The sequence below is a fragment of the Bombina bombina genome, chromosome 8, assembly GCF_027579735.1.
Source record: "Bombina bombina isolate aBomBom1 chromosome 8, aBomBom1.pri, whole genome shotgun sequence".
Classification (NCBI taxonomy): Eukaryota; Metazoa; Chordata; class Amphibia; order Anura; family Bombinatoridae; genus Bombina; species Bombina bombina.
The window spans coordinates 37,390,978-37,414,457 of NC_069506.1; the positions used below are offsets into that span (position 1 = coordinate 37,390,978).

Consider the following 23,480-nt stretch of genomic DNA (forward strand, 5'->3'; position numbering starts at 1 on the left):
TATTAACTTCTGCTCTCTGCGTGAGTTGGGTTAGCACTCAAGCAAAAAAGACTTACTTTAAGCTTGTAATATGAGCGCTACCCGACTCACGCTACCCGACTCGAGCAACCCGACTCCCGCTACCCGACTCGCGCTACCTGACTCGCTCAAAGAGCAAAAGTCAAGGGGTGTTAGCGTGCAAGCGGGAGCAGTAATTACCACTCCACTAATATAGTACTTGTGGTGGGTATGTGGTGGTTTAGGGGTTAATAGGATAGTACTTGCGGTGTATATGTGGCGGTATAGGGGTTAATAGGATAGATGCTTACAGTGGGTATGTGGTGGTATAGGGGTTAATAGGATAGATACTTGCAGTGGGTATGTGGCGGTATAGGGGTTAATAGGATAGATACTTGCAGTGGGTATGTGGTGGTATAGGGGTTAATAGGATAGTACTTGCGGTGTGTATGTGGCGGTGTAGGGGTTAACTCGATAGTACTTGCCGTATGTATGCAGTGGCATAGGGGTTAATAGGATAGATATTTGCAGTGGGTATGTGGTGGTTTAAATATTAGTGTAGTGTTAGTTTGTGACTGTGGGGTACTTTGGTTTAGGCTGGGTATTAGGATTAGTGGTTAGGCACACGGCAGTTACTGTATATTGCAAAGGATCCTTTTACTATACATCGCTAATATGGGGGACGATGAAGGGTGTTATTTATAGCCAGCATCACTGACCAATGGTGTGTATAGTAAATGCCTCTCAGCAATGCTGCCATGTCGGGAGCTTAAAATATTTTGACAGGTTCGCCCGACATGGCGGTGGATCCTTTTGAATATTTCGCCGCTCCGTAGCATTTTCGACCATTGGGGCCTGGGTGTGGCCCTTCAAAATGCCATTCACCCTTGAATAGACCTCTGTTTGTCATGCATATGCACAATTTTCAACCTTGTTTCATCTTTGTTTCTTATTTATTAGGTTACTTGATTAGTGAGCAACATATTTGTAGTTCACTAACGTGATCTGATCATGCCCAAAAACTTGCAAAATTAAAAGGCTAAATAATGTGATTACTCCAAAAATCTTGTGAGAAGCTGAATTTTGTTTTCGTATGAATTAGAAAACCTCTGTTAAAATGTCATCAAACAATACATATGGGGTGTTATTGCATTCCAAAAATGTTTGATTTGGTTTTGTTAAAGGGACAGTCTACACCAGAATTTTTATTGTTTTAAAAGATAGACAATCCCTTTATTACCCATTTCCCAGTTTTGCATAACCAACACAGTTATAATAATATACTTTTAACCTCTTTGATTATCTTGTATCTAAGCCTCTGCAAACTGCCCCTTTTTTAAGTTCTTTTGACAGACTTGCAGTCTAGCCAATCAATGCCTGCTCCCAGATAACTTCTCGTGCACAAGCACAGTGTTATCTATATGAAATACGTGAACTAACACCCTCTAGTGGTGAAAAACTGTTAAAATGCAATCTGAAAGAGGTGGGCTTCAAGTTCTAAGAAATTAGCATATGAACCTTCTAGGTTAAGCTTTCAACTAAGAATACCAAGAGAACAAAGCAAAATTGGTGATAAAAGTAAATTGGAAAATTGTTTAAAATTACATGCTCTATCTGAATCATGAAAGTTTATTTTGGCCTAGACTGTCCTTTTAAGTGGGTTATCTCACTGGTTTTCAAATGGATTCCTTCAAATTTCAACACTTTTTGAAAAGTCATGTGATGCAATTTGCTGGAGAATTCTGATGCATTTGAATTGACTTCAGTGTTAAATATTTCATTCTGGAGAAAACATCATATTCTATACAAAGCAAGTTTGCAATGAATAAAAAGCAGTTACAGAAAATGGCTGCATATCCTAGGATGTTCTAATAGGTTAAATTATATAATATAGTTTAAATAAACTTTGGAAATGTAATATAAAATGTTTAATTATGCATATGAAAGGGACAGTTTACTCCAGAATTTTTATTGTTTAGAAAGATAGATAATCCCTTTATTACCCATTACCCAGTTTTGCATAACCAACACAGTTATATTAATATACTTTTTACCTCTGTAATTACCTTGTATCTAAGCCTCTGCAAACTGCCCACTTATTTCAGTTCTTTTGACAAACATGTATTTTAGCCAATCAGTGCCCTCTCATAAGTAACTTCATAGGCATGAGCACAGTGTTAATTATATGGCACACATGCATTAACACCCTCTAGCTATAAAAACTATCAAATGCACTGAGATAAGAGGCGGCCTTCAAGGGATTAGAAATTAGCATATGAGCCTACCTAGGTTTATCTTTCAACTAAAAATACCAAGAGAACAAAGCAAATTTGATGATAAAAGTGAATTGGATAGTTTTTTTAAAAAAAAACTGCATGGCCTATCTGAATAATGAAAGTTCAATTTTCACTAGACTGTCCCTTTAAGTTATTGTAAGATGGTAGAAAAACCTTGTAATTAGAATGTGTTTACTGTCCCTTTAATTATTAAACTTTCACGTGTTGTATCTGAAATATATTTAGAAATACATCCAAGTACGAGTTAGTTTTCATTTTGTTGTCCTTTTCATTGAAGAAATGTAACAAATCCACTATTGCAAATTAAGTTATTAATAATTTAAGTAGCAATGCTGTAAAGGAGCTCAGGGGGATTTGCAATGTATTCATAAAAATAACAGTTGTAGAATAAATATTGTCAACTTTATTCATAAGTAAATTATTAGTCCAATAAATCATTACATATTCTATGGATATTTTGTAGTGCTTGATATATTGTGTAGACAGAGTAAACTAAATGAAACAGTTCTCCCTTGTGCATACAGTACGTTATATTATTCATGTTAATGCAATTCCTCATGTGAACATTAAACAAATTTTGTGAAATGTTTAACTTGTTCTCCTAACATTGCAAAACACAGTAAATCCCTATTTTAAAATATTCCAATTAAAATGTCAGCATTTTAAATGGGGGAACTGTGCATGTAATACTGTATTAAAGGGACATTATATACTCATTTTTTGTTTGCATAAATGTTTTGTAGATAGTCTATTTATATAGCCCATACAGGGTTTTTTTAAATGTATAGTTTTGCTTATTTTTAAATAGCATTGCTCTGATTTTCAGACTCCTAACCAAGCCCCAAAGTTTTATGAGAATACCGTCAGCTACCTACTCCAGCTTGCTCCTGTTTGTGTAAAGGGTCTTTTCATATGCAAAAGAAGGGGAGGGGGGAGGGTCTTATTTACCACTTGCAGTGGGCTTTACAGCTACCTTTTCAACAGAGCTAAACTGAGAGCTTCTAAGTAAGTTTTTAAACAGTTTTATACTGGATTTTTATATCAGTATCTGTGCATCTTATTCTTTATAGTAGTGTCTATTACATGCAGTTATATGAAAATGAGTGTATACTGTCCCTTTAACAGTACAAAGGAAAAAGGCATTTTTATGTTTAAATAATTTTTTATTGTTTTATATTTTTCAAAGAACAAGAATACATAAAATGAATTAACATAACATACATTATCTTTTCTTCTGTTGTCTTTTGATTTTGGGAAATACTGCATTACAAGTGTACAGTGATATAAGAGTTATAAATCCTAGACATACTGTGTTGTTAAATAGTCACACATTTATCTCATCCTTACACCAATATTCACTGATGATTGATTCTATCTTAGAACTGTCTTTGGTTCATCAAGCATTGTCAACCGTTTAACAAGAGATTATTAGTATATAGATTATGTCTAGCATTTCTTCCTTGAGTTATATCTTTCTAATCCTTGGTACAGCTTGTTTCTTAACTCTGTATTTCTCTAACTGGATACTTTTGGCTGAATCTTTATTATCTTAGAGTAATCCTATGTATTTAGCAGTTTCCCCAATCTTGAAATATATACTCAGGAAAAAATAGGGTTGGGAAACTTGAATTTAAAACCTTACGGTATAACAATTGAGAAAAGAAAGACAAAGAACAAAAAAAAGAAGAGAAAAAAAAAGGGAGCAATAAAAGAAAAAAAAAAGGGGGTTATAAGGGAGGGGGAATAGGGATGGGTGACGTCGTCTTGTGTCTCAGACCATAGTATATGTGCATCAATGTGTTTGATATGGCTATAGTTTGATGGTCCTTTAGATCTCTGATCTCCGGTTATCTTGTGAGGTTGTGGACCCCTTGCTTATCCAATAGTACCACACTGCTTGGATTGTTTCCCTGTTATCTAATGTATGTGATGCTGTCTCGTACATGGTGTATGTGTGTTGGATTCTATTATATATCTCAGTCCAGGTTGGAGTTCCAGATTTCCAATATTTAGCTATGCATATCCTCGTGATTGTGCATAAGATCTTAATAAATGTATTGATATGTTTGTGGAATTTACTGAGATGTTCATGTAACAAAGCTTGTTGGATTGTTAGATTAATATTTTCTTCTAGCATCTGACTGAGGAATGTGGATAGTCTGCTCCATATCCCCCTAACATCTCTGCAGTCCCACCACATGTGTCTATATGTCCCTATTTCTCCACAACCCCTATAACATAATCTGCTGCCTTGGGGGTGCATATGAGCCGTTCGTGTTGGAGTTAAGTACCATCTATGAATTGTTTTGGTGACATTTTCTTTAAGGTCTACACTAATCAACCCTCTTTCTGCATTTTGAAACATTGATTCCCATACCTTTTTGTCTTTGCAAATAAGTAGTTCTTGTTCCCAGGCCAGCATGGTCGTGGTCTTGGTGGTGTTGTGGGTGGTCTGTATAGACACATATAGTAGAGATATGGTATGTTTGTTGCGTTCTTCTGATTTACAGAAGGTTTCTATAGGTGTGGTGGTCTGTTCTCTAGGGTGTTTTAAATATGATTGTAGAGCAGAGTGTATCTGTAGGTATAAGTACCAATGTAGCTTCAGGGGGTCAATCTTTGTCTGCAGTTGGTTAAACGTCAGTATGTTATGTCCTGTTAAGTAGTCTGCCACTCTGTATAAACCTTTGTTTTCCCATTTTTTAATTTGGGTCCAAAGGTCTTCTGATATTAGGTATCTAAGTGGTATTGATATAGAGTGTTGCTGTAGTAGTTTATATTTAGTTCTCGCTGTTTTCCAGATCTTTACAGTGAGGTTTGTAGTATAAGGTGTAGATATCTTTCCATCTTTCTGAGCCCTCCCTGGGTCCCAAACAATTAGGTCCGCCTCTTCCCACCCCCCTATGTTCGCTTCCAACTTGGGCCATATTATTCCCCTTGACCTTTTCAGGAGTAGTGTATCTTGAGCTAGTCTGGCTGCATTGTAGTATTCTATTAAATTTGGTGCACCAATGCCCCCGAGTGACTTATGCCTGGTTAGGATGGATTTTGCTATCCTGTTTGACTTATCTCCCCTAATGAATGCTGAGATGTCCTTTTGCATTGTTTCTAGTTCTGGTTTTATTATTTTTATCGGGAGGGCTCTGAATAAATATAGTATTTGTGGCATGGCGTTCATTTTAACCGCCGCTATTCTACCTAGCCAAGAGAAATTAAAGCTCTTCCATTTTGCCATGTCTCGTCTGATTTGTTTAAATAGTGGGGTATAATTTACTTTGTATAGCTGAGTGGAGCAAGTTGGAATCTGGATTCCTAAGTATTTTAGTGTATGTTTCATCCATTTAAAGTGAAATTGTGTTTCTAAAATTATTTTAGTTTGTTGGGGTATTGCAATGGGTAGGGCTTCACATTTGTCTGGATTGATTTTAAATCCTGAGATGGTTGAAAATGTCTTTATTGTCTGATAGAGGTTCGGTAGAGATATTAATGGGTTCGTCAATGTCAGCAGGACATCATCAGCAAATAGAGAAAGTTTGTATTCTAATGGATTTATTTTAACTCCTGATATGTCTGGGTGTGAACGGATCGCGATTGCTAGTGGCTCTATACAGAGTGCGAATAGTAGTGGGGACAGAGGGCACCCCTGTCTGGTACCGTTTCGTATTGGAAAGGATTTTGACTTGTATCCTGTTGAGGAAACTTGGGCCTCTGGGCATGAGTATATTACTTTTAAAGCTTTTATGAATCCTCCCTCAAAGCCCATATGGTGTAGTGTTAAGAACATATAGTCCCAGTCTATTCTATCAAACGCCTTCTCTGCATCCAAAGATAGGAGCAGAGAAGGCGTTCGTGTCTCTCCCAAGAATTGTATTAGATTGGTAACCTTTCGGATGTTGTCTGGGGCTTCCCTGTCTTTAATAAATCCCACTTGGTCCGGATGAACCAAGTGGGGGATGATGTGTTTGAGTCGGTTTGCGATTATTTTTGTGAAGATCTTAAGATCCTGATTTATGAGAGATATTGGGCGGTAATTCTGGCATTTTTTGTGGTCTCTATTCGGCTTGGGTATCACAACTATCTTGGCCGCTAATAGATCTGGGGGAATATCTCCTCCTTCCATAACGTGATTGCAGAATTTAACCAGGTGTGGGGTGAGTGAGTTTTTGAATAATTTATAATATTCAGCTGGGAAGCCATCTGGTCCCGCCGCCTTTCCCGTTTTAGAAAAAGGCATTTTTAAAGGGACATGAAATCCAAAAATTTTATTTCATGATTCAGATAAATAATTCAATTTAAAAAAAGTTTCCACTTTACTTCTTTTATCAAATTTGCTTCATTCTCATGTTATTTTTTGTTGAACAGATATCTAGGTAGGTAGCGTGCACGCCTGGAGCACTACATGACAGGAAATAGTGCTGCCATCTAGTGTTCTTGCTAATGTATAGCATTGTTGCAAAACCGCTTCCATATAGTGCTGCAGACACGTGCACACTCCTGAGCTTACCTTTCTGCTTTTCAACAAAGGATAACAAGAAAACAAAGAACATTTGATAATAGAAGTACATTGGAAAATTGTTTAAAATTGTATGTTCTAAATTTTTTTAGTGTTAGGTTTATTTTATTTTGGGGGTTTGGTGGGTGGGGGGTTTTACTATTAGGGGGGACTTAGTATTTTTTAGAGCTCAAAGAGCTGTTTAACTTAGGGCAATGCCCTACAAAAGGCCCTTTTAAGGCCTATTGGTAGTTTAGTTTAGATTAGGAGGTGTTTTTATTTGGGGGGGGCTTTTTTATTTTCATAGGGATTAGGTTTAATTTTTTTATTTTTGATAATTTGGTGAAAATTGAGTATTTATATGCGGCGCCGTTTATGTGATAGCAATACCCGACTAAAAACCGGCGGCGCCGCATATGTAATCTCGCCCGGGATGAGAATGTGGTGTTGCAGAATAATACACAGAGGCTGTACAGCAACAGCGTATTACCTTGTATTAATAATGTCCAAGACCTCATGTAAAGCATTGAGAAACCTCTCTAAGACCTGCAATCTTAGGCCTAGATTTGGAGTTTGGCGGTAGCCGTGAAAACCAGCGTTAGAGGCTCCTAACGCTGGTTTTAGGCTACCTCCGGTATTTGGAGTCACTCAAAAAAGGGTCTAACGCTCACTTTTCAGCCGTGACTTTTCCATACCGCAGATCCCCTTACGTAAATTGCGTATCCTATCTTTTCAATGGGATTTTTCTAACTCCGGTATTTAGAGTCGTGTCTGAAGTGAGCGTTAGAAATCTAACGACAAAACTCCAGCCGCAGAAAAAAGTCAGTAGTTAAGAGCTTTCTGGGCTAACGCCGGTTTATAAAGCTCTTAACTACTGTGCTCTAAAGTACACTAACACCCATAAACTACCTATGTACCCCTAAACCGAGGTCCCCCCACATCGCCGCAACTCGATTAATTTTTTTTAACCCCTAATCTGCCGACCGCCACCTACGTTATCCTTATGTACCCCTAATCTGCTGCCCCTAACACCGCCGACCCCTATATTTATTAACCCCTAATCTGCCCCCCACAACGTCGCCGCCAGCTACCTACACTTATTAACCCCTAATCTGCCGTCCGCACGCCGCCGCCAGCAACATTATCCCTATGTACCCCTAATCTGCTGCCCTAACATCGCTGACCCCTATATTATATTTATTAACCCCTAACCTGCCCCCCACAACGTCGCCGCCACCTACCTACAATAATTAACCCCTAATCTGCCAACCACAAAGAGCCGCCAGCTACATTATAGCTATGTACCCCTAATCTGCTGCCCCTAACACCGCCGACCCCTATATTATATTTATTAACCCCTAATCTGTCCTCCCTAACATCGCCGACACCTAACTTCAATTATTAACCCCTAATCTGCCGACCGAATCTCGCCGCTATTCTAATAAATGTATTAACCTCTAAAACTAAGTCTAACCCTAACACTAACACCCCCTAAATTAAATATAATTTTAATCTAACAAAATTAATTAACTCTTATTAAATAAATTATTCCTATTTAAAGCTAAATACTTACCTGTAAAATAAATCCTAATATAGCTACAACATAAATTATAATTATATTATAGCTATTTTAGGATTAATATTTATTTTACAGGTAACTTTGTATTTATTTTAACCAGGTACAATAGCTATTAAATAGTTAAGAACTGTTTAATAGCTAAAATAGTTAAAATAATTACAAATTTACCTGTAAAATAAATCCTAACCTAAGTTACAATTAAACCTAACACTACACTATTAATAAATTAATTAAATAAAATACCTACAATTACCTACAATTAAACCTAACACTACACTATCAATAAATAAATTAAATACAATACCTACAAATAACTACAATGAAATAAACTAACTAAAGTACAAAAAATAAAAAATAACTAAGTTACAAAAAATAAAAAAATATTTACAAACATAAGAAAAATATTACAACAATTTTAAACTAATTACACCTACTCTAAGCCCCCTAATAAAATAACAAAGCCCCCCAAAATAAAAAAATGCCCTACCCTATTCTAAATTACTAAAGTTCAAAGCTCTTTTACCTTACCAGCCCTGAACAGGGCCCTTTGCGGGGCATGCCCCAAGAAGTTCAGCTCTTTTGCCTGTAAAAAAAAAAATACAATACCCCCCCCCCCCAACAATCAGCCAATCAGAATCAAGTTCAATCCGATTGGCTGATCCAATCAGCCAATCAGATTGAGTTCGCATTCTATTGGCTGTTCCGATCAGCCAATAGAATGTGAGCTCAATCTGATTGGCTGATTGGATCAGCCAATCGGATTGATCGTGATTCTGATTGGCTGATTCCATCAGCCAATCAGAATATTCCTACCTTAATTCCGATAGAATCCTATCAGCCAATCGGAATTCGAGGGACGCCATCTTGGATGACGTCCCTTAAAGGAACCCTCATTCTTCAGTTGGACGTCGCCGGATGAAGATGGGTCCGCGGTGGAGGTCTTCAGGATGGAGCCGGTCCTCATCGGATGAAGATAGAAGATGCCGCTTGGAAGATGATGGTTGCCGGTCCGGATCTACTCTTCTTCCCGGATAGGATGAAGACTTTGGAGCCTCTTCTGGACCTCTTCAGCCACCGGATGATGGATCGCCAGCCCCCGCTTGGGTTGGATGAAGATTTTGGAGCCAGGACGGATCGGTGATACCCGGTGAGGTGAAGACAAGGTAGGATGATCTTTAGGGGCTTAGTGTTAGGTTTATTTAAGGGGGGTTTGGGTTAGATTAGGGGTATGTGGGTGGTGGGTTGTAATGTTGGGGGGGGGTATTTTTTTTTTTTACAGGCAAAAGAGCTGAACTTCTTGGGGCATGCCCCGCAAAGGGCCCTGTTCAGGGCTGGTAAGGTAAAAGAGCTTTGAACTTTAGTAATTTAGAATAGGGTAGGGCATTTTTTTATTTTGGGGGGCTTTGTTATTTTATTAGGGGGCTTAGAGTAGGTGTAATTAGTTTAAAATTGTTGTAATATTTTTCTTATGTTTGTAAATATTTTTTTATTTTTTGTAACTTAGTTCTTTTTATTTTTTGTACTTTAGTTAGTTTATTTCATTGTAGTTATTTGTAGGTATTGTATTTAATTAATGTATTGATAGCCTAGTGTTAGGTTTAATTGTAGGTAATTGTAGGTATTTTATTTAATTAATTTAATGATAGTGTAGTGTTAGGTTTAATTGTAACTTAGGTTAGGATTTATTTTACAGGTAATTTTGTTATTATTTTAACTAGGTAACTATTAAATAGTTCTTAACTATTTAATAGCTATTGTACCTGGTTAAAATAATTACAAAGTTACCTGTAAAATAAATATTAATCCTAAAATAGCTATAATATAATTATGATTTATATTGTAGCTATATTAGGGTTTATTTTACAGGTAAGTATTTAGCTTTAAATAGGAATAATTTATTTAATAAGAGATAATTAATTTCGTTAGATGTAAATTATATTTAATTTACTGGGGTGTTAGTGTTAGGGTTAGACTTAGCTTTAGGGGTTAATACATTTATTAGAATAGCAGTGAGCTCCAGTCGGCAGATTAGGGGTTAATAATTGAAGTTAGGTGTCGGCGATGTTAGGGAGGGCAGATTAGGGGTTAATACTATTTATTATAGGGTTAGTGAGGCGGATTAGGGGTTAATAACTTTATTATAGTAGCGCTCAGGTCCGGTCGGCAGATTAGGGGTTAATAAGTGTAGGCAGGTGGAGGTGACGTTGTGGGGGGCAGATTAGGGGTTAATAAATATAATATAGGGGTCGGCGATGTTAGGGCAGCAGATTAGGGGTACATAGGGATAATGTAAGTAGCGGCGGTTTACGGAGCGGCAGATTAGGGGTTAATAATAATATGCAGGGGTCAGCGATAGCGGGGGCGGCAGATTAGGGGTTAATAAGTGTAAGGCTAGGGGTGTTTAGACTCGGGGTACATGTTAGAGTGTTAGGTGCAGACGTAGGAAGTGTTTCCGCATAGCAAACAATGGGGCTGCGTTAGGAGCTGAACGCTGCTTTTTTGCAGGTGTTAGGTTTTTTTTCAGCTCAAACAGCCCCATTGTTTCCTATGGGGGAATCGTGCACGAGCACGTTTTTGAGGCTGGCCGCGTCCGTAAGCAACTCTGGTATCTAGAGTTGAAGCTGCGTTAAATATGCTCTACGCTCCTTTTTTGGAGCCTAACGCAGCCTTTATTTGGACTCTCATCAACACAAGTGTCCCTTGATGCGATTTGCCTTATCTTTGGCACTTGCTCATAAGGATTGTAAAAACCCTTTTAGAAAGTGTCAATAACAAACAAAATGCATCAGGGAAAAGGCACAAATGTATTTGCATTAATAATAAAAACGTACTGAGCTAAGAGTGTTTTTATTTTTATCAATATAGGTGTCCCCTAACGCATTTTATGTTACTTTTGGCATTTTATCAAAAAGTGTTGAAAACATTTTTAAAAAGTGTCTATAACCTCACAAAATGCATCCGGGAAAACACAAATGTTTTTGCATCAACAAAAAAACATATTGGCCCATATTTATCAAGCTCTGTACGGAGCTTGAAGGGCCGTGTTTCTGGTGAGTCTTCAGACTCGCCAGAAACTCCGACTGATAGGTGAGTCCTACTAATGCTTATTGGCTGATAGGTACTTCCTTTTAATGCTCATTGGCTGGTAATTACTACCTACTAATGTTTATTGGCTGATATGTACAAATGCTCACTGTACCTATCAACCAGTAGGAATCTGTAGCCAATGAGCATTAACAGAACCCGCAATGGCTAATATTGTATTGGTTGCAATTTAAATTTACACTTCTTTTATTTTACATAAAAGAGGTGTCACCTACAGGGCGTTACTAAATTTGTAACGATGGACCTAGGTTTGCCACCCAGCTGATATTTTTTAATGTTCATGTCACTGATGAACATAAAAGAAATAAAAAAGTAAAGGTCCTATCATAGTGAAACTTCTGAGTTTGTTGAAATCTAATTATAAACAAATAATCATTTAAAATCTGTCCTATCAGCTTTAGTCTTATGCTTTATAATTACTTATGCAAATTTATGCAAAAGAACATAGCCGATAAATTTAATTTACAGGTGTGCTAATTGGATTTGTGATTTTTTTTCCAGACTGTCATCATCCTTGTTTCAGCTTTGAGACAGAAGCAGCATCAGAAATTTTTTCTAAGGAACAAAGTTCCAAGGTCCCTGCTCCTCAATTACAGTCCATGTGTAAGGCTGTTGTACGCGGGTTGAAGAGTAACCAGCCTGTGCAGTGGGAAATCACCTTTGATATTCAGAAGCTTTTCAGAGAGCGTGAGAGCCGGGAGGATGATGAAGGAGATTTGTGGAATGAGACGTTCCATCACTTGGCTGCAAAATCCATCATAAGAGATTTTGAGCAGCTGGCAGAAAGAGAATGTGAAATTGAACACGGTAATAACAAAAAAACAAATGTAAACAGAAATATATGATAAACAAACTAGGCATGTGAAAGCAAGCAGAAAAATATATGGCATAAGAACATCACAACGTTATTCAAAATTTATAAAAATGTGAAAACACAAAAACATGCTCACTGCATGTAAGCAAACAAGATTTAACGCGTTTCGATGACCCTTAATCATGGATCCTTAGAGAAATAAAAAAGGGACAATGTTTCCATGTTTGTTGCATTCGTTAAAAAGATGTAACCAATGTACATAATGCAAATAAACTGGTGGTTCCTGTGTGCAGTTACTCTAAAGCAGGGGTTTTCAACTCTAGTCTTCAGGTCTCCTTAAAAGGCAAGATTTTCTGGATATCTTAACTGAAGCACAGGTGAAATAATCAGCGGATTAGTAAACACAATTATTAACCTGTTTTCATCCAAGGTAATCCTGAATATCTGGCCTATTAGGGAGGCTTGTGTATTGGTTTTAAAATCACTGCTCCAAAGTTTTAAAATTTCAAATTTACACTATTCAGTAAAGATTTAGAAAAATCCAGCTGCTCGATTCATATGTTAGCCAATAGGTATGTAAGATTCTTTTTTGTTATTGGCCAGTCCTGACCCCATTAAAAAAAAATGTGTGTGTTGCTGCCTTGTAGCAGTAGCACTAGTTTCTACTTTATTTAAGTTTAAGCAGCTGTCCTGCTGCTCTTTTTCTGCCCTGGAAATATCAAACAAGTGTTTTGTCATTAAAATTTTGAACAACCCCATTAACAAATATTAAATAAAATGAAAGAAACACTTTTTTCATGACAAACAATTCATTCAAAAACATTTTTTGTATGTGCCCATGTCTAACCCATTCTGTATAACAATATACCTTAGCCTTGTGCAGCAGTGAAAAAAAATCATTTTGGGTGAATCTTTCAGAAAATTAGTTTTCTAGAATATTCGTCTGCTGCACTATTTGGAATTAATTTAATTTATATTGAAACGAATATTGAATATTCAGGGAACATTTACATTACTTTTCATTAAATGATTGTAAATATTCCTTTGCTACAGAGAAAAAAGTTCACCTGTAGCCTTATGCTTACCCTTAAAGGGATATGAAAACCCAATTTTTGTCTCTCATGATTCCGATAGAGTAGCAACTTTAAGCAACTTTCTAATTTTCTCCTATTAATCAATGTTTCTTTGTTCTCTTGGTATCTTTATTTGAAAAAAAACAAACAGGAATGTAAGCTTAGGAACCAGCCCGTTTTTGGTTCAGCATCCTGGGTAGTGCTTACTGATTGGTGACTACATTTAGTTATCTTAAAATTGCCTGCTCTATCTGAAACATGAAAAAGAAAAAGAATTGAGTTTCATATTCATTTAAAGGGATACTAACCCCAATTTTTCTTCCATTATTCAATTGGAGCAGGAAATTTTAAGCAACTTTCTAAATTACTCCTATTAATTTTTCTTGATTATCTTTCTATCTTTCTTTATTTGAAAAAGCATGAATCTAAGCTAAGAAGCCATTTTTGGTTCAGCATCCTAGTGCTAGTGCTTGCTGATTGGTGGCTACATTTAGCCACCAATCACAAAGCCCAACCCAGGTGCTGAACCAAAAATGGGCAGGCTCCTAAACTTATATTCTTACTTTTTAAATAAAGATAGCAATAGAACGAAGAAAAATTTATAATAGGAGTAAATTAAAAAGTTGCTTAAAACTGCATACTCTATCTGAATTATGAAATAATTTTTTTTGGGTTTAGTATCCCTTTAAGTGCGGTGGAGAGCACACTAATCCCGAGACTGCTTTACAGAGCCCTGGCCATGCTAATAGGAGACTTAGCACAGCAGATACTAGAGCCTGTGCTTAAGAACCTTTCCTTTAATACAGGCTCTGGGAACCGTTGAACTAAGTCTACTATTAGGCTTGTGCATGTGTTTAGTAACGAATGTGAATTCTTGACGAAAACATGGATATTTACTTTGTTTTCAGTAAACAAATATCCGATCGAATGTACTAACTAAAATGTAAACACAATTAACAAATATTGATTAAATTCGTCAGTATCCTTTAACTTCTTTTAAATTAGCTTCAAAGGGTTAAATACAGCTGAAATACCGGATGTGTGTCAGAAAGTCCCCTTATGCCTCCAGTCAGCCCGGAGTCCCGTAGCTTGCGGGGGATCAAACAGCTAAATCCAACAACTTAAAGAGAAAATAGCAGGCACTACTCAGAGTGTGATATATAAATAAAGACAAACTTTATTGTATCCAAAAATTAAAAAGTCTAACAGACATGGACAGAGTACAGGGGAAAGCAAGGCTGTCGCGTTTCGAGACCTCTAGTGGAGCTTACTCATAGACTGACAGTCTATCTTATTATTTATACATTACCCTCTGAGTAGTGCCTGCTATTTTCTCTGAAGTGGTTAAATACTTACCTCTAGCGTGCTGGAGGGCAGCACTAATCCTGAGCCTTCTTAACAGAGACCTTGCAGAGGCTGGGAAACTAATTTTACAATAAAGAAATTACAATTGTATGCACTACTGTAATCTACTGGTGAGGTTTCTTAAAGAATCTAACAAGCCCTGAGAGTTTTAGAGAACTGGGTCCTAGGCAGCCCTGGACTGAGCATAGAGCATACAGGGCATCTGTGGGCTGTCCTGGATGCCTTAAAGGGACAGGAAACCCCAAAAAATGATTTCATGATTTGGATAGGACATACAATTTTAAACAACTTTCCAATTTACTTCTATAATCAAATTCTCTTGTTATTCTTTGCTGAAGGAACAGCATTGCCAGATGGACACATCTAGTCAGCCAATCACAAGAGACAATGTGTGCAGGCACCAATCATCAGCTAGCTCCCACAAGTGAAGGATATGTGTGTATTCTTTTTCAACAAGGTATACCAAGAGAATGAAGCACATGTAAAAATAGAAGTTAATTTAAAAGTGTCTTAAAATTACATGCACTATCTGAATCATGCAAGTTGAATTCTGACTTTCCTATCCGTTTAACTTCACTCAGTTACCAGCATTATTATCTGTGCATGGTGTAGTCATGTGGGGGGTAGTCGAAGTCTGTGTGTGTTATTTTTGTGGTAGTGAAATTTAGAGGTGATGACACGTGCATTCGCTTAGTTATGAAAGCACATTCGTTAACGAAACACGTATTTTCATCTTGTTTTAACGAGACTACTATTCAGCACGAAATTGAAAGAAAACCAAGGAATAATGTAGACTTCTGCAGTAATCATTTCTTTCCTTTAAATAGTTGAAAATACTTACCTAAGTGTGCTGGAGATTAGGGATGTGCAAGTAAGAAAATGTCATTTCGGACAACATTGTTGTAACGAATATTCAAGGACACGCATGCTCCTGAACTTTATATGTATAATAGAAAAAAATCGGAAACCCTTTTTTTTTAAATTTTTATATACTATCGCCTAGATTACCAGTTATGCGCACTATATTAAAATTAACAAACACAACAAAAGTTGCGTTATTTAACCCTCTATAGCGCAGCCATTACAAATGTTCAAACAGCCGGCTTGTGCGTGCGATATGGTTGCGTTGAGCTCCATACCGCACACAATCCAAGCGCTGTTTTGACGTGCTCGTGCATGCTTTGCCCATAGACATCAATGGGGAGAGCGGGTCAGAAAAAAGCCTAACACCTGCAATCGTGGAAAGAAAATCTCTGTAACGCATCCCCATTGATTTCTATGAGGAAAAAAATAATAACGTTTAAACCTAACACCCTAACATAAACCCCGATTCTAAAACACCCCTAATCTGCTGCCCCCGACATCGCCAACACCTACATAATGCTATTAACCCCTAATCTGCCGCTCCCGATATCACTGCCACCTAAATAAAGCTATTAACCCCTAATCTGCTGCTCCCAATATACTAAAGTTATTAACCCCTATTCCCCTGCACCCCAAAATTGCTCACACTATAATAAATCTATTAACCTCTATTACGCCGGTCCCTGACATCGCCGCCACTAAATAAAGTTATTAACCCCTAAACCTCAGGCCTCCCACATCACTACCACTAAATAATTCTATTAACCCCTAAACTGCCAGCCCCCCACATTGCAACAACCTAAATAAAACTATATTAACCCCTAAACCTAACCCTAACGTAACCCTAAACCTAACCCTAACCCCCATAACTTTAACATAGGTAAAATAGAGCTAAATTAAATTTACAATTATTAACTAAATAATTCCTATTTAAAACTAAATACATACTTACCTGTGAAATAAAACCTAAGCTAGCTACAATATAACTAATAGTTATATTGTAGCTAGCTAAGGTTTTATTTTTATTTCACAGGTAAGTTTGTATTTATTTTAACTAAGTAGACTAGTTAGTAAATAGTTATTAACTATTTACTAACTACCTAGTTAAAATAAATACAAACTTACCTGTGAAATAAAACCTAAGCTGCCTTACACTAAAACCTAACATTACAAAAATAAAAAACGAAATTATCTAAAACAATAAAAAATATTCCTATTCTATTACTCTTTAATAAAAAACCTCACCCCAAAATAAAAAAGCCTAATCTAGAATAAACTACCAAGGGCCTTTTGTGGGCCCTTAAAAGGGCTTTTTGTAGGGCATTGCCTTAAAGTTAACAGCTCTTTTGCTACAAAACAAAACAAACACCCCCTAACAGTATACAAACCCCCACCCCCCAAACCCACAAAATAAAAATAAAGTAAAATATAATCTACCCATTGCAGTGAAAAGGGCATTTGTATGGGTATTGCCCTTAAAGGGGAATTTAGCTCTTTTTCCTGCCCTTAAAATGGCATTTAGCTCTTTTATGAAATGCCCAAACCCTAATCTAAAAATAAAAACCCACCCCAAAATGAAAAAAATACATTACACAAAATAAACAAATGATCAAAAATAATACAAATTATTTCTATTCCAATACCCATTTAAAAAAAAAAACACTCCAAAATAAAAAAAACTAATCTAGAATAAACTACCAATAGCTCTTAAAAGGGCCTTTTGTAGGGCATTGCCCTAAGTTAAACAGCTCTTTTACCAAAAAGAAAACCTAAGCTACCCATTGCGCTGAAAAGGGCATTTGTATGGGCGTTGCCCTTAATAGGGCATTTAGCTTTTTTACGAAAAGCCCAAACCCTAAACTAAAAAAAAAACACCCAAAAAAGTTTAAAAAATCCTAACACTAACCCACGAAGATCCACTCACAGTTGCTGAAGTCCCGCCTGAAAGATCTTCATCCCAGGGACTCCATCTTCATCCAGGCGGCCCCATCTTCATCCAGGCGGCATCTTGTATCTTTATCCCGGCGGTGTCTTATATCTTCATCCCGGGGGCGCGGAGCTGGTCTATTCTGAAGACATCCGGTACGGAGTATCCTCTTCGCCGCTGTATACTGAATCTTCAATGCAAGGGACAAGATTCAAAATGGTGTCCCCTGCATTCCTATTGGCTGATTTGATTTTGCAAATTCAAATCAGCCAATCGGATGAGAGCTACTGAAATCCTATTGGCTTTTCAAAACAGCCAATAGGATGAGAGCTTCTGAAATTCTATTGGCTGTTTAAATCAAATCAGATAGAAGACGCCACCGGGATGAAGATAGAAGATGCCGTCTGGATGAAGATGGAGCCGCCTGCCGCCTGGATGATGATGGAGCCGCCGGGATGAAGCGGGACTCCAGCAACTGTGAGTAGATCTTTGGGGATTAGTGTTAGGATTTTTGAAACTTTTTTGGGTGTTTTTTTTTTTTTAGTTTAGGGTTTGGGCTTTTCGTAAAATAGCGAAATGCCCTTTTCAGGGCAATGCAAAAGCGCTAAATGCCCTTTTAAGGGCAATGCTCATACAAATGCCCTTTTCAGGGCAATGGGTAGCTTAGGTTTTTGTTAGAGCTAGGTTTTTTTATTTTGGGGGGTTGGTTGGGTGGGGGGTTTTACTGTTGGGGGGGTCTTTGTATTTTATAGGTAAAAGAGCTGTTTAACTTAGGGCAATGCCTTACAAAAGACCCTTTTAAGGGCTATTTGTAGTTTATTGTAGGCTAGGGTTTATTTTTTTATTTTTATAGGGCTATTCAATTAGGTGTAATTCTTTTTTATTTTTGATAATTTCGCTGGTTATTTTTCGTAATTTAGGGTTTATGTTTTGTAATTTAGTATTTTTTATTTTTTATAATTAGATACTTTTTAATTTTTTTTAGTGTTAGGTTTTTTTTTAATGTGTATTTTAGTTTTATTTAATTGGTAGTTAGTTTAATTTTGGTTTAATAATTATATTAGTTTAATTGTTAGTTTAAACTTAGTTTTTTTAATTTGACAGGTAAGTTTTAATTTAATTTAAGATAGGGAAATTGTAATTTTAATATAAAATTAGGGGGTGTTAGGTTTAGGGGTTACTAGTTTAAATTAGTTTATTGCGATATGGGGGGCTTTCGGTTTACGGGTTAATAGTTTAATTTAGTATATTTCGTTGTGGGGGGCTTGCGGTTTAGGGGTTAACATGTTTATTATAGTGGCAGCGGTGTAGGGCTTAATAACTTTAGTACAGTGGGGGGATGTGGGCAGACGGCAGATTAGGGGTTAATTATATTTAAATAGTGTTTGCAATGCTGGAGGGTGGCGGTTTAGGGGTTAATAACTTTATTATAGTGGTGACGATGTCAAGGAGTGGCGGAACAGGGGTTAATAAATGTTATTAGTGGCGGCGATGTCCGGAGCGGCAGATTAGGGGTTAATAACTTTAATATAGTGCTTGCGATGTGGGAGGGCCTCAGTTTAGTGGTTAATATGTAGTTTATGGGTGTTTAGTGTACTTTGTGACACTTTAGTTATGAGTTTTATGTAACAGATTTGTTGCGTAAAACTACTGCTCTCAGATGGCAAAACGGATCTTGTCGGTATAGGGTGTAACACAAGCTTTTTAGCCTCACCAAAAAAATTCGTAATGGCTGCGCTATGGAAGTCCCATGAAAAACACAATTTTTACGTGTGGGAGACTGACATTGCTTTACAGGATAAAAGGCTTGTGGTACAGCTATACCGACAAGACTTGTAATGTAATTTTTGCAGTACAGCGGACCCACCCCTTGCGCTCTCTCCCTCACCCTCTCTTTTGCTCTCTCTCTCTCTCCCCCCTCTCTTTTGCTCTCTCTCTCTCCCTCTCTCTTTTGAGCTCTCTCTCCCCCCCTCTCTTTTGAGCTCTCTCTCTCCCCCCTCTCTTTTGCGCTCTCTCCCCCTCTCTTTTGCGCTCTCTCTCTCCCCCTCTCTTTTGCGCTCTCTCTCTCCCCCTCTCTTTTGCGCTCTCTCTCTCCCCCTCTCTTTTGCGCTCTCTCTCTCCCCCTCTCTTTTGTGCTCTCTCTCTCTCCCCCTCTTTTTTGCGCTCTCTCTCTCCCCCTCTCTTTTGCACTCTTTCTCCCCATCTCTTTTGCGCTCTCTCCCCCTCTCTCTCTCCCCCCTCTCTTTTGCGCTCTCTCTCCCCCTCTCTTTTGCACTCTCTCTCTCCCCTTCTCATTTGTGCTCTTTCTCCCCTCTCTTTTGCGCTCTCTCTCCCCCCTCTCTTTTGTGCTCTCTCTCCCCCCATCTCTTTTGCGCTCTCTCTCCACCCCTCTCTTTTGCGCTCTCTCCCCCCTCTCTTTTGCGCTCTCTCTCCCCCTCTCTTTTGTGCTCTTCCCCCCTCTCTTTTGCGCTCTCTCTCTCCCCCCTCTTTTGCGCTCTCTCTCCCCCCTCTTTTGTGCTCTCTCTCCCCCCTCTCTTTTGCGCTCTCTCCCCCTCTCTTTTGCGCTCTCTCTCCCCCCTCTCTTTTGTGCTCTTCCCCCCTCTCTTTTGCGCTCTCTCTCTCCCCCCTCTTTTGCGCTCTCTCTCCCCCCTCTTTTGTGCTCTCTCTCCCCCCTCTCTTTTGCGCTCTCTCCCCCTCTCTTTTGCGCTCTCTCTCCCCCCTCGTACTTGTAATGTAATTTTTGCAGTACAGCGGACCCACCCCTTGCGCTCTCTCCCTCACCCTCTCTTTTGCTCTCTCTCTCTCTCCCCCCTCTCTTTTGCTCTCTCTCTCTCTCTCCCTCTCTCTTTTGAGCTCTCTCTCCCCCCCTCTCTTTGAGCTCTCTCTCTCCCCCCTCTCTTTTGCGCTCTCTCCCCCTCTCTTTTGCGCTCTCTCTCTCCCCCTCTCTTTTGTGCTCTCTCTCTCTCCCCCTCTTTTTTGCGCTCTCTCTCTCCCCCTCTCTTTTGCACTCTCTCTCCCCATCTCTTTTGCGCTCTCTCCCCCTCTCTCTCTCCCTCTCTCTTTTGAGCTCTCTCTCCCCCCTCTCTTTTGAGCTCTCTCTCTCCCCCCTCTCTTTGCGCTCTCTCCCCCTCTCTTTTGCGCTCTCTCTCTCCCCCTCTCTTTGTGCTCTCTCTCTCTCCCCCTCTTTTTTGCGCTCTCTCTCTCCCCCTCTCTTTTGCACTCTCTCTCCCCATCTCTTTTGCGCTCTCTCCCCCTCTCTCTCTCCCTCTCTCTTTTGAGCTCTCTCCCTCACCCTCTCTTTAGCTCTCTCTCTCCCCCCTCTCTTTTGCGCTCTCTCCCCCTCTCTTTTGCGCTCTCTCTCTCCCCCTCTCTTTTGTGCTCTCTCTCTCTCCCCCTCTTTTTTGCGCTCTCTCTCTCCCCCTCTCTTTTGCACTCTCTCTCCCCATCTCTTTTGCGCTCTCTCCCCCTCTCTCTCTCCCCCCTCTCTTTTGCGCTCTCTCTCCCCCTCTCTTTTGCACTCTCTCTCTCCCCTTCTCATTTGTGCTCTTTCTCCCCTCTCTTTTGCGCTCTCTCTCCCCCCTCTCTTTTGTGCTCTCTCTCCCCCCATCTCTTTTGCGCTCTCTCTCCACCCCTCTCTTTTGCGCTCTCTCCCCCCTCTCTTTTGCGCTCTCTCTCCCCCCTCTCTTTTGTGCTCTTCCCCCTCTCTTTTGCGCTCTCTCTCTCCCCCCTCTTTTGCGCTCTCTCTCCCCCCTCTTTTGTGCTCTCTCTCCCCCCTCTCTTTTGCGCTCTCTCCCCCTCTCTTTTGCGCTCTCTCTCCCCCCTCTCTTTTGCGCTCTCTCTCCCCCTCTCTTTTGCACTCTCTCTCTCCCCTTCTCATTTGTGCTCTTTCTCCCCTCTCTTTTGCGCTCTCTCTCCCCCCTCTCTTTTGTGCTCTCTCTCCCCCCATCTCTTTTGCGCTCTCTCTCCACCCCTCTCTTTTGCGCTCTCTCCCCCCTCTCTTTTGCGCTCTCTCTCCCCACTCTCTTTTGTGCTCTTCCCCCTCTCTTTTGCGCTCTCTCTCTCCCCCCTCTTTTGCGCTCTCTCTCCCCCTCTCTTTTGCGCTCTCTCTCCCCCTCTCTTTTGCGCTCTCTCCCCTTCTCTTTTGTGCTCTCTCCCCCCTCTCTTTTGCGCTCTCTCTCCCCCTCTCTTTTGCGCTCTCTCTCCCCCTCTCTTTTGCGCTCTCTCCCCCTCTCTTTTGTGCTCTCTCCCCCCTCTTTTGCTCTCTCTCTCCCCCCCTCTTTTGCTCTCTCTCTCCCCCCCTCTCTTTTGCGCTCTCTCTCCCCCCTCTTTTGCTCTCTCTCTCCCCCCTCTCTTTTGCGCTCTCTCTCTCCCCCTCTCTTTTGCGCTCTCTCTCCCCCATCTCTTTTGCGCTTTCTCTCTCCCCCATCTCTTTTGCGCTCTCTCCCCCTCTCTCTCTTCCCTCTCTTTTGTGCTCTCTCTCCCCCCTCTCTTTTACACTCTCTCTCTCTCCCTCTTTTTTGTGCTCTCTCTCCCCTCTCTTTTGCGCTCTCTCTCCCCCATCTCTTTTGCGCTCTCTCTCCCCCCTCTCTTTTACGCTCTCTCCCCCCTCTCTTTTGTGCTCTCTCCCTCCTCTCTTTTGTGCTCTTCCCCACCTCTCTTTTGCGATCTTTCTCCCCCCACACTTTTGCGTTCTCTCTCCCCCCCCTTCTCTTTTGCGCTCTCTCTCCCCCCTCTCTTTTGCGCTCTCTCTCTCCCCCTCTCTTTTGCGCTCTCTCTTCCCATCTCTTTTGCGCTCTCTCTCCCCCCTCTATTTTGCGCTCTCTCTCTCCCCCTCTCTCTCCCCCACCCCTCTCTCCCCCCTCTCTCTCTCCCCCCTCTCTCTCTCTCCCCCCCTCTCTCTCTCCCCCCTCTTTCTCTCTCTCCCCCCTCTCTCTCTCCTCCCCTCTCTTCCCCCTCTCTCTCTCCCCGCCTCTCTCTCCCCCCCTCTCTCTCTATCCCCCCTCTCTCTATCCCCCCTCTCTCTTGCGCTCTCTCCCCCCTCTCTTTTGTGCTCTTCCCCCCTCTCTTTTGCGCTCTCTCTCTCCCCCCTCTTTTGCGCTCTCTCTCCCCCCCTCTTTTGCGCTCTCTCTTTCCCCCCCTCTCTTTTGCGCACTATCCCCCCTCTCTTTTGCGCTCTCTCTCCCCCTCTCTTTTGTGCTCTCTCTCCCCCTCTCTTTTGCGCTCTCTCCCCCTCTCTTTTGCGCTCTCTCCCCCCTCTCTTTTGTGCTCTCTCTCCCCCCTTTTTTTGCTCTCTCTCTATCTCCCCCCTCTCTTTTGCGCTCTCTTTCCCCCCTCTTTTGCTCTCTCTCTCCCCCTCTCTTTTGCGCTCTCTCTCCCCCTCTCTTTTGCGCTCTCTCTCCCCCCTCTCTTTTGAGCTCTCTCCCCCCTCTCTTTTGTGCTCTCTCTCCCCCCTTTTTTTGCTCTCTCTCTATCTCCCCCCTCTCTTTTGCGCTCTCTTTCCCCCCTCTTTTGCTCTCTCTCTCCCCCTCTCTTTTGCGCTCTCTCCCTCACCCTCTCTTTAGCTCTCTCTCCCCCCTCTCTTTTGCGCTCTCTCTCCCCCTCTCTTTTGCGCTCTCTCTCCCCCTCTCTTTTGCGCTCTCTCTCCCCCCTCTCTTTTGCGCTCTCTCTCTCCCCCCCTCTCTCTCCCCCACCCCTCTCTCCCCCTCTCTCTCTCCCCCTCTCTCTCTCTCCCCCTCCTCTCTCTCTCCCCCCCTCTCTCCCCCCTCTCTCTCTCCCCCCCCTCTCCCTCCCCCCTCTCTCTATCCACCCTCTCTCTATCCCCCCCTCTCTCTATCCCCCCCTCTCTCTATCCCCCCCCTCGTCTCTCTCCCCCTCCCCTCTCTAACTCCCCCCCTCTCTCTCTCCCCCTCTCTCTCTCTCCCCCTCTCTCTCTCTCCCCCTCTCTCTCTCTTCTCTATCTCGCTCCCC

At 40.5% G+C, this 23,480-nt stretch overlaps 1 protein-coding gene across 1 annotated transcript in view; it reads left to right on the plus strand.

The window, feature by feature from the left end:
- VWA5B1 (von Willebrand factor A domain containing 5B1) overlaps positions 1–23,480 on the plus strand; it is a 264,188-nt gene that overhangs the window by 226,325 nt on the left and 14,383 nt on the right. The window contains exon 15 of the mRNA XM_053689852.1: positions 11,972–12,277. Coding sequence (XP_053545827.1) covers positions 11,972–12,277 — 306 coding nt within the window. The remainder of the gene's footprint in view (positions 1–11,971; positions 12,278–23,480) is intronic.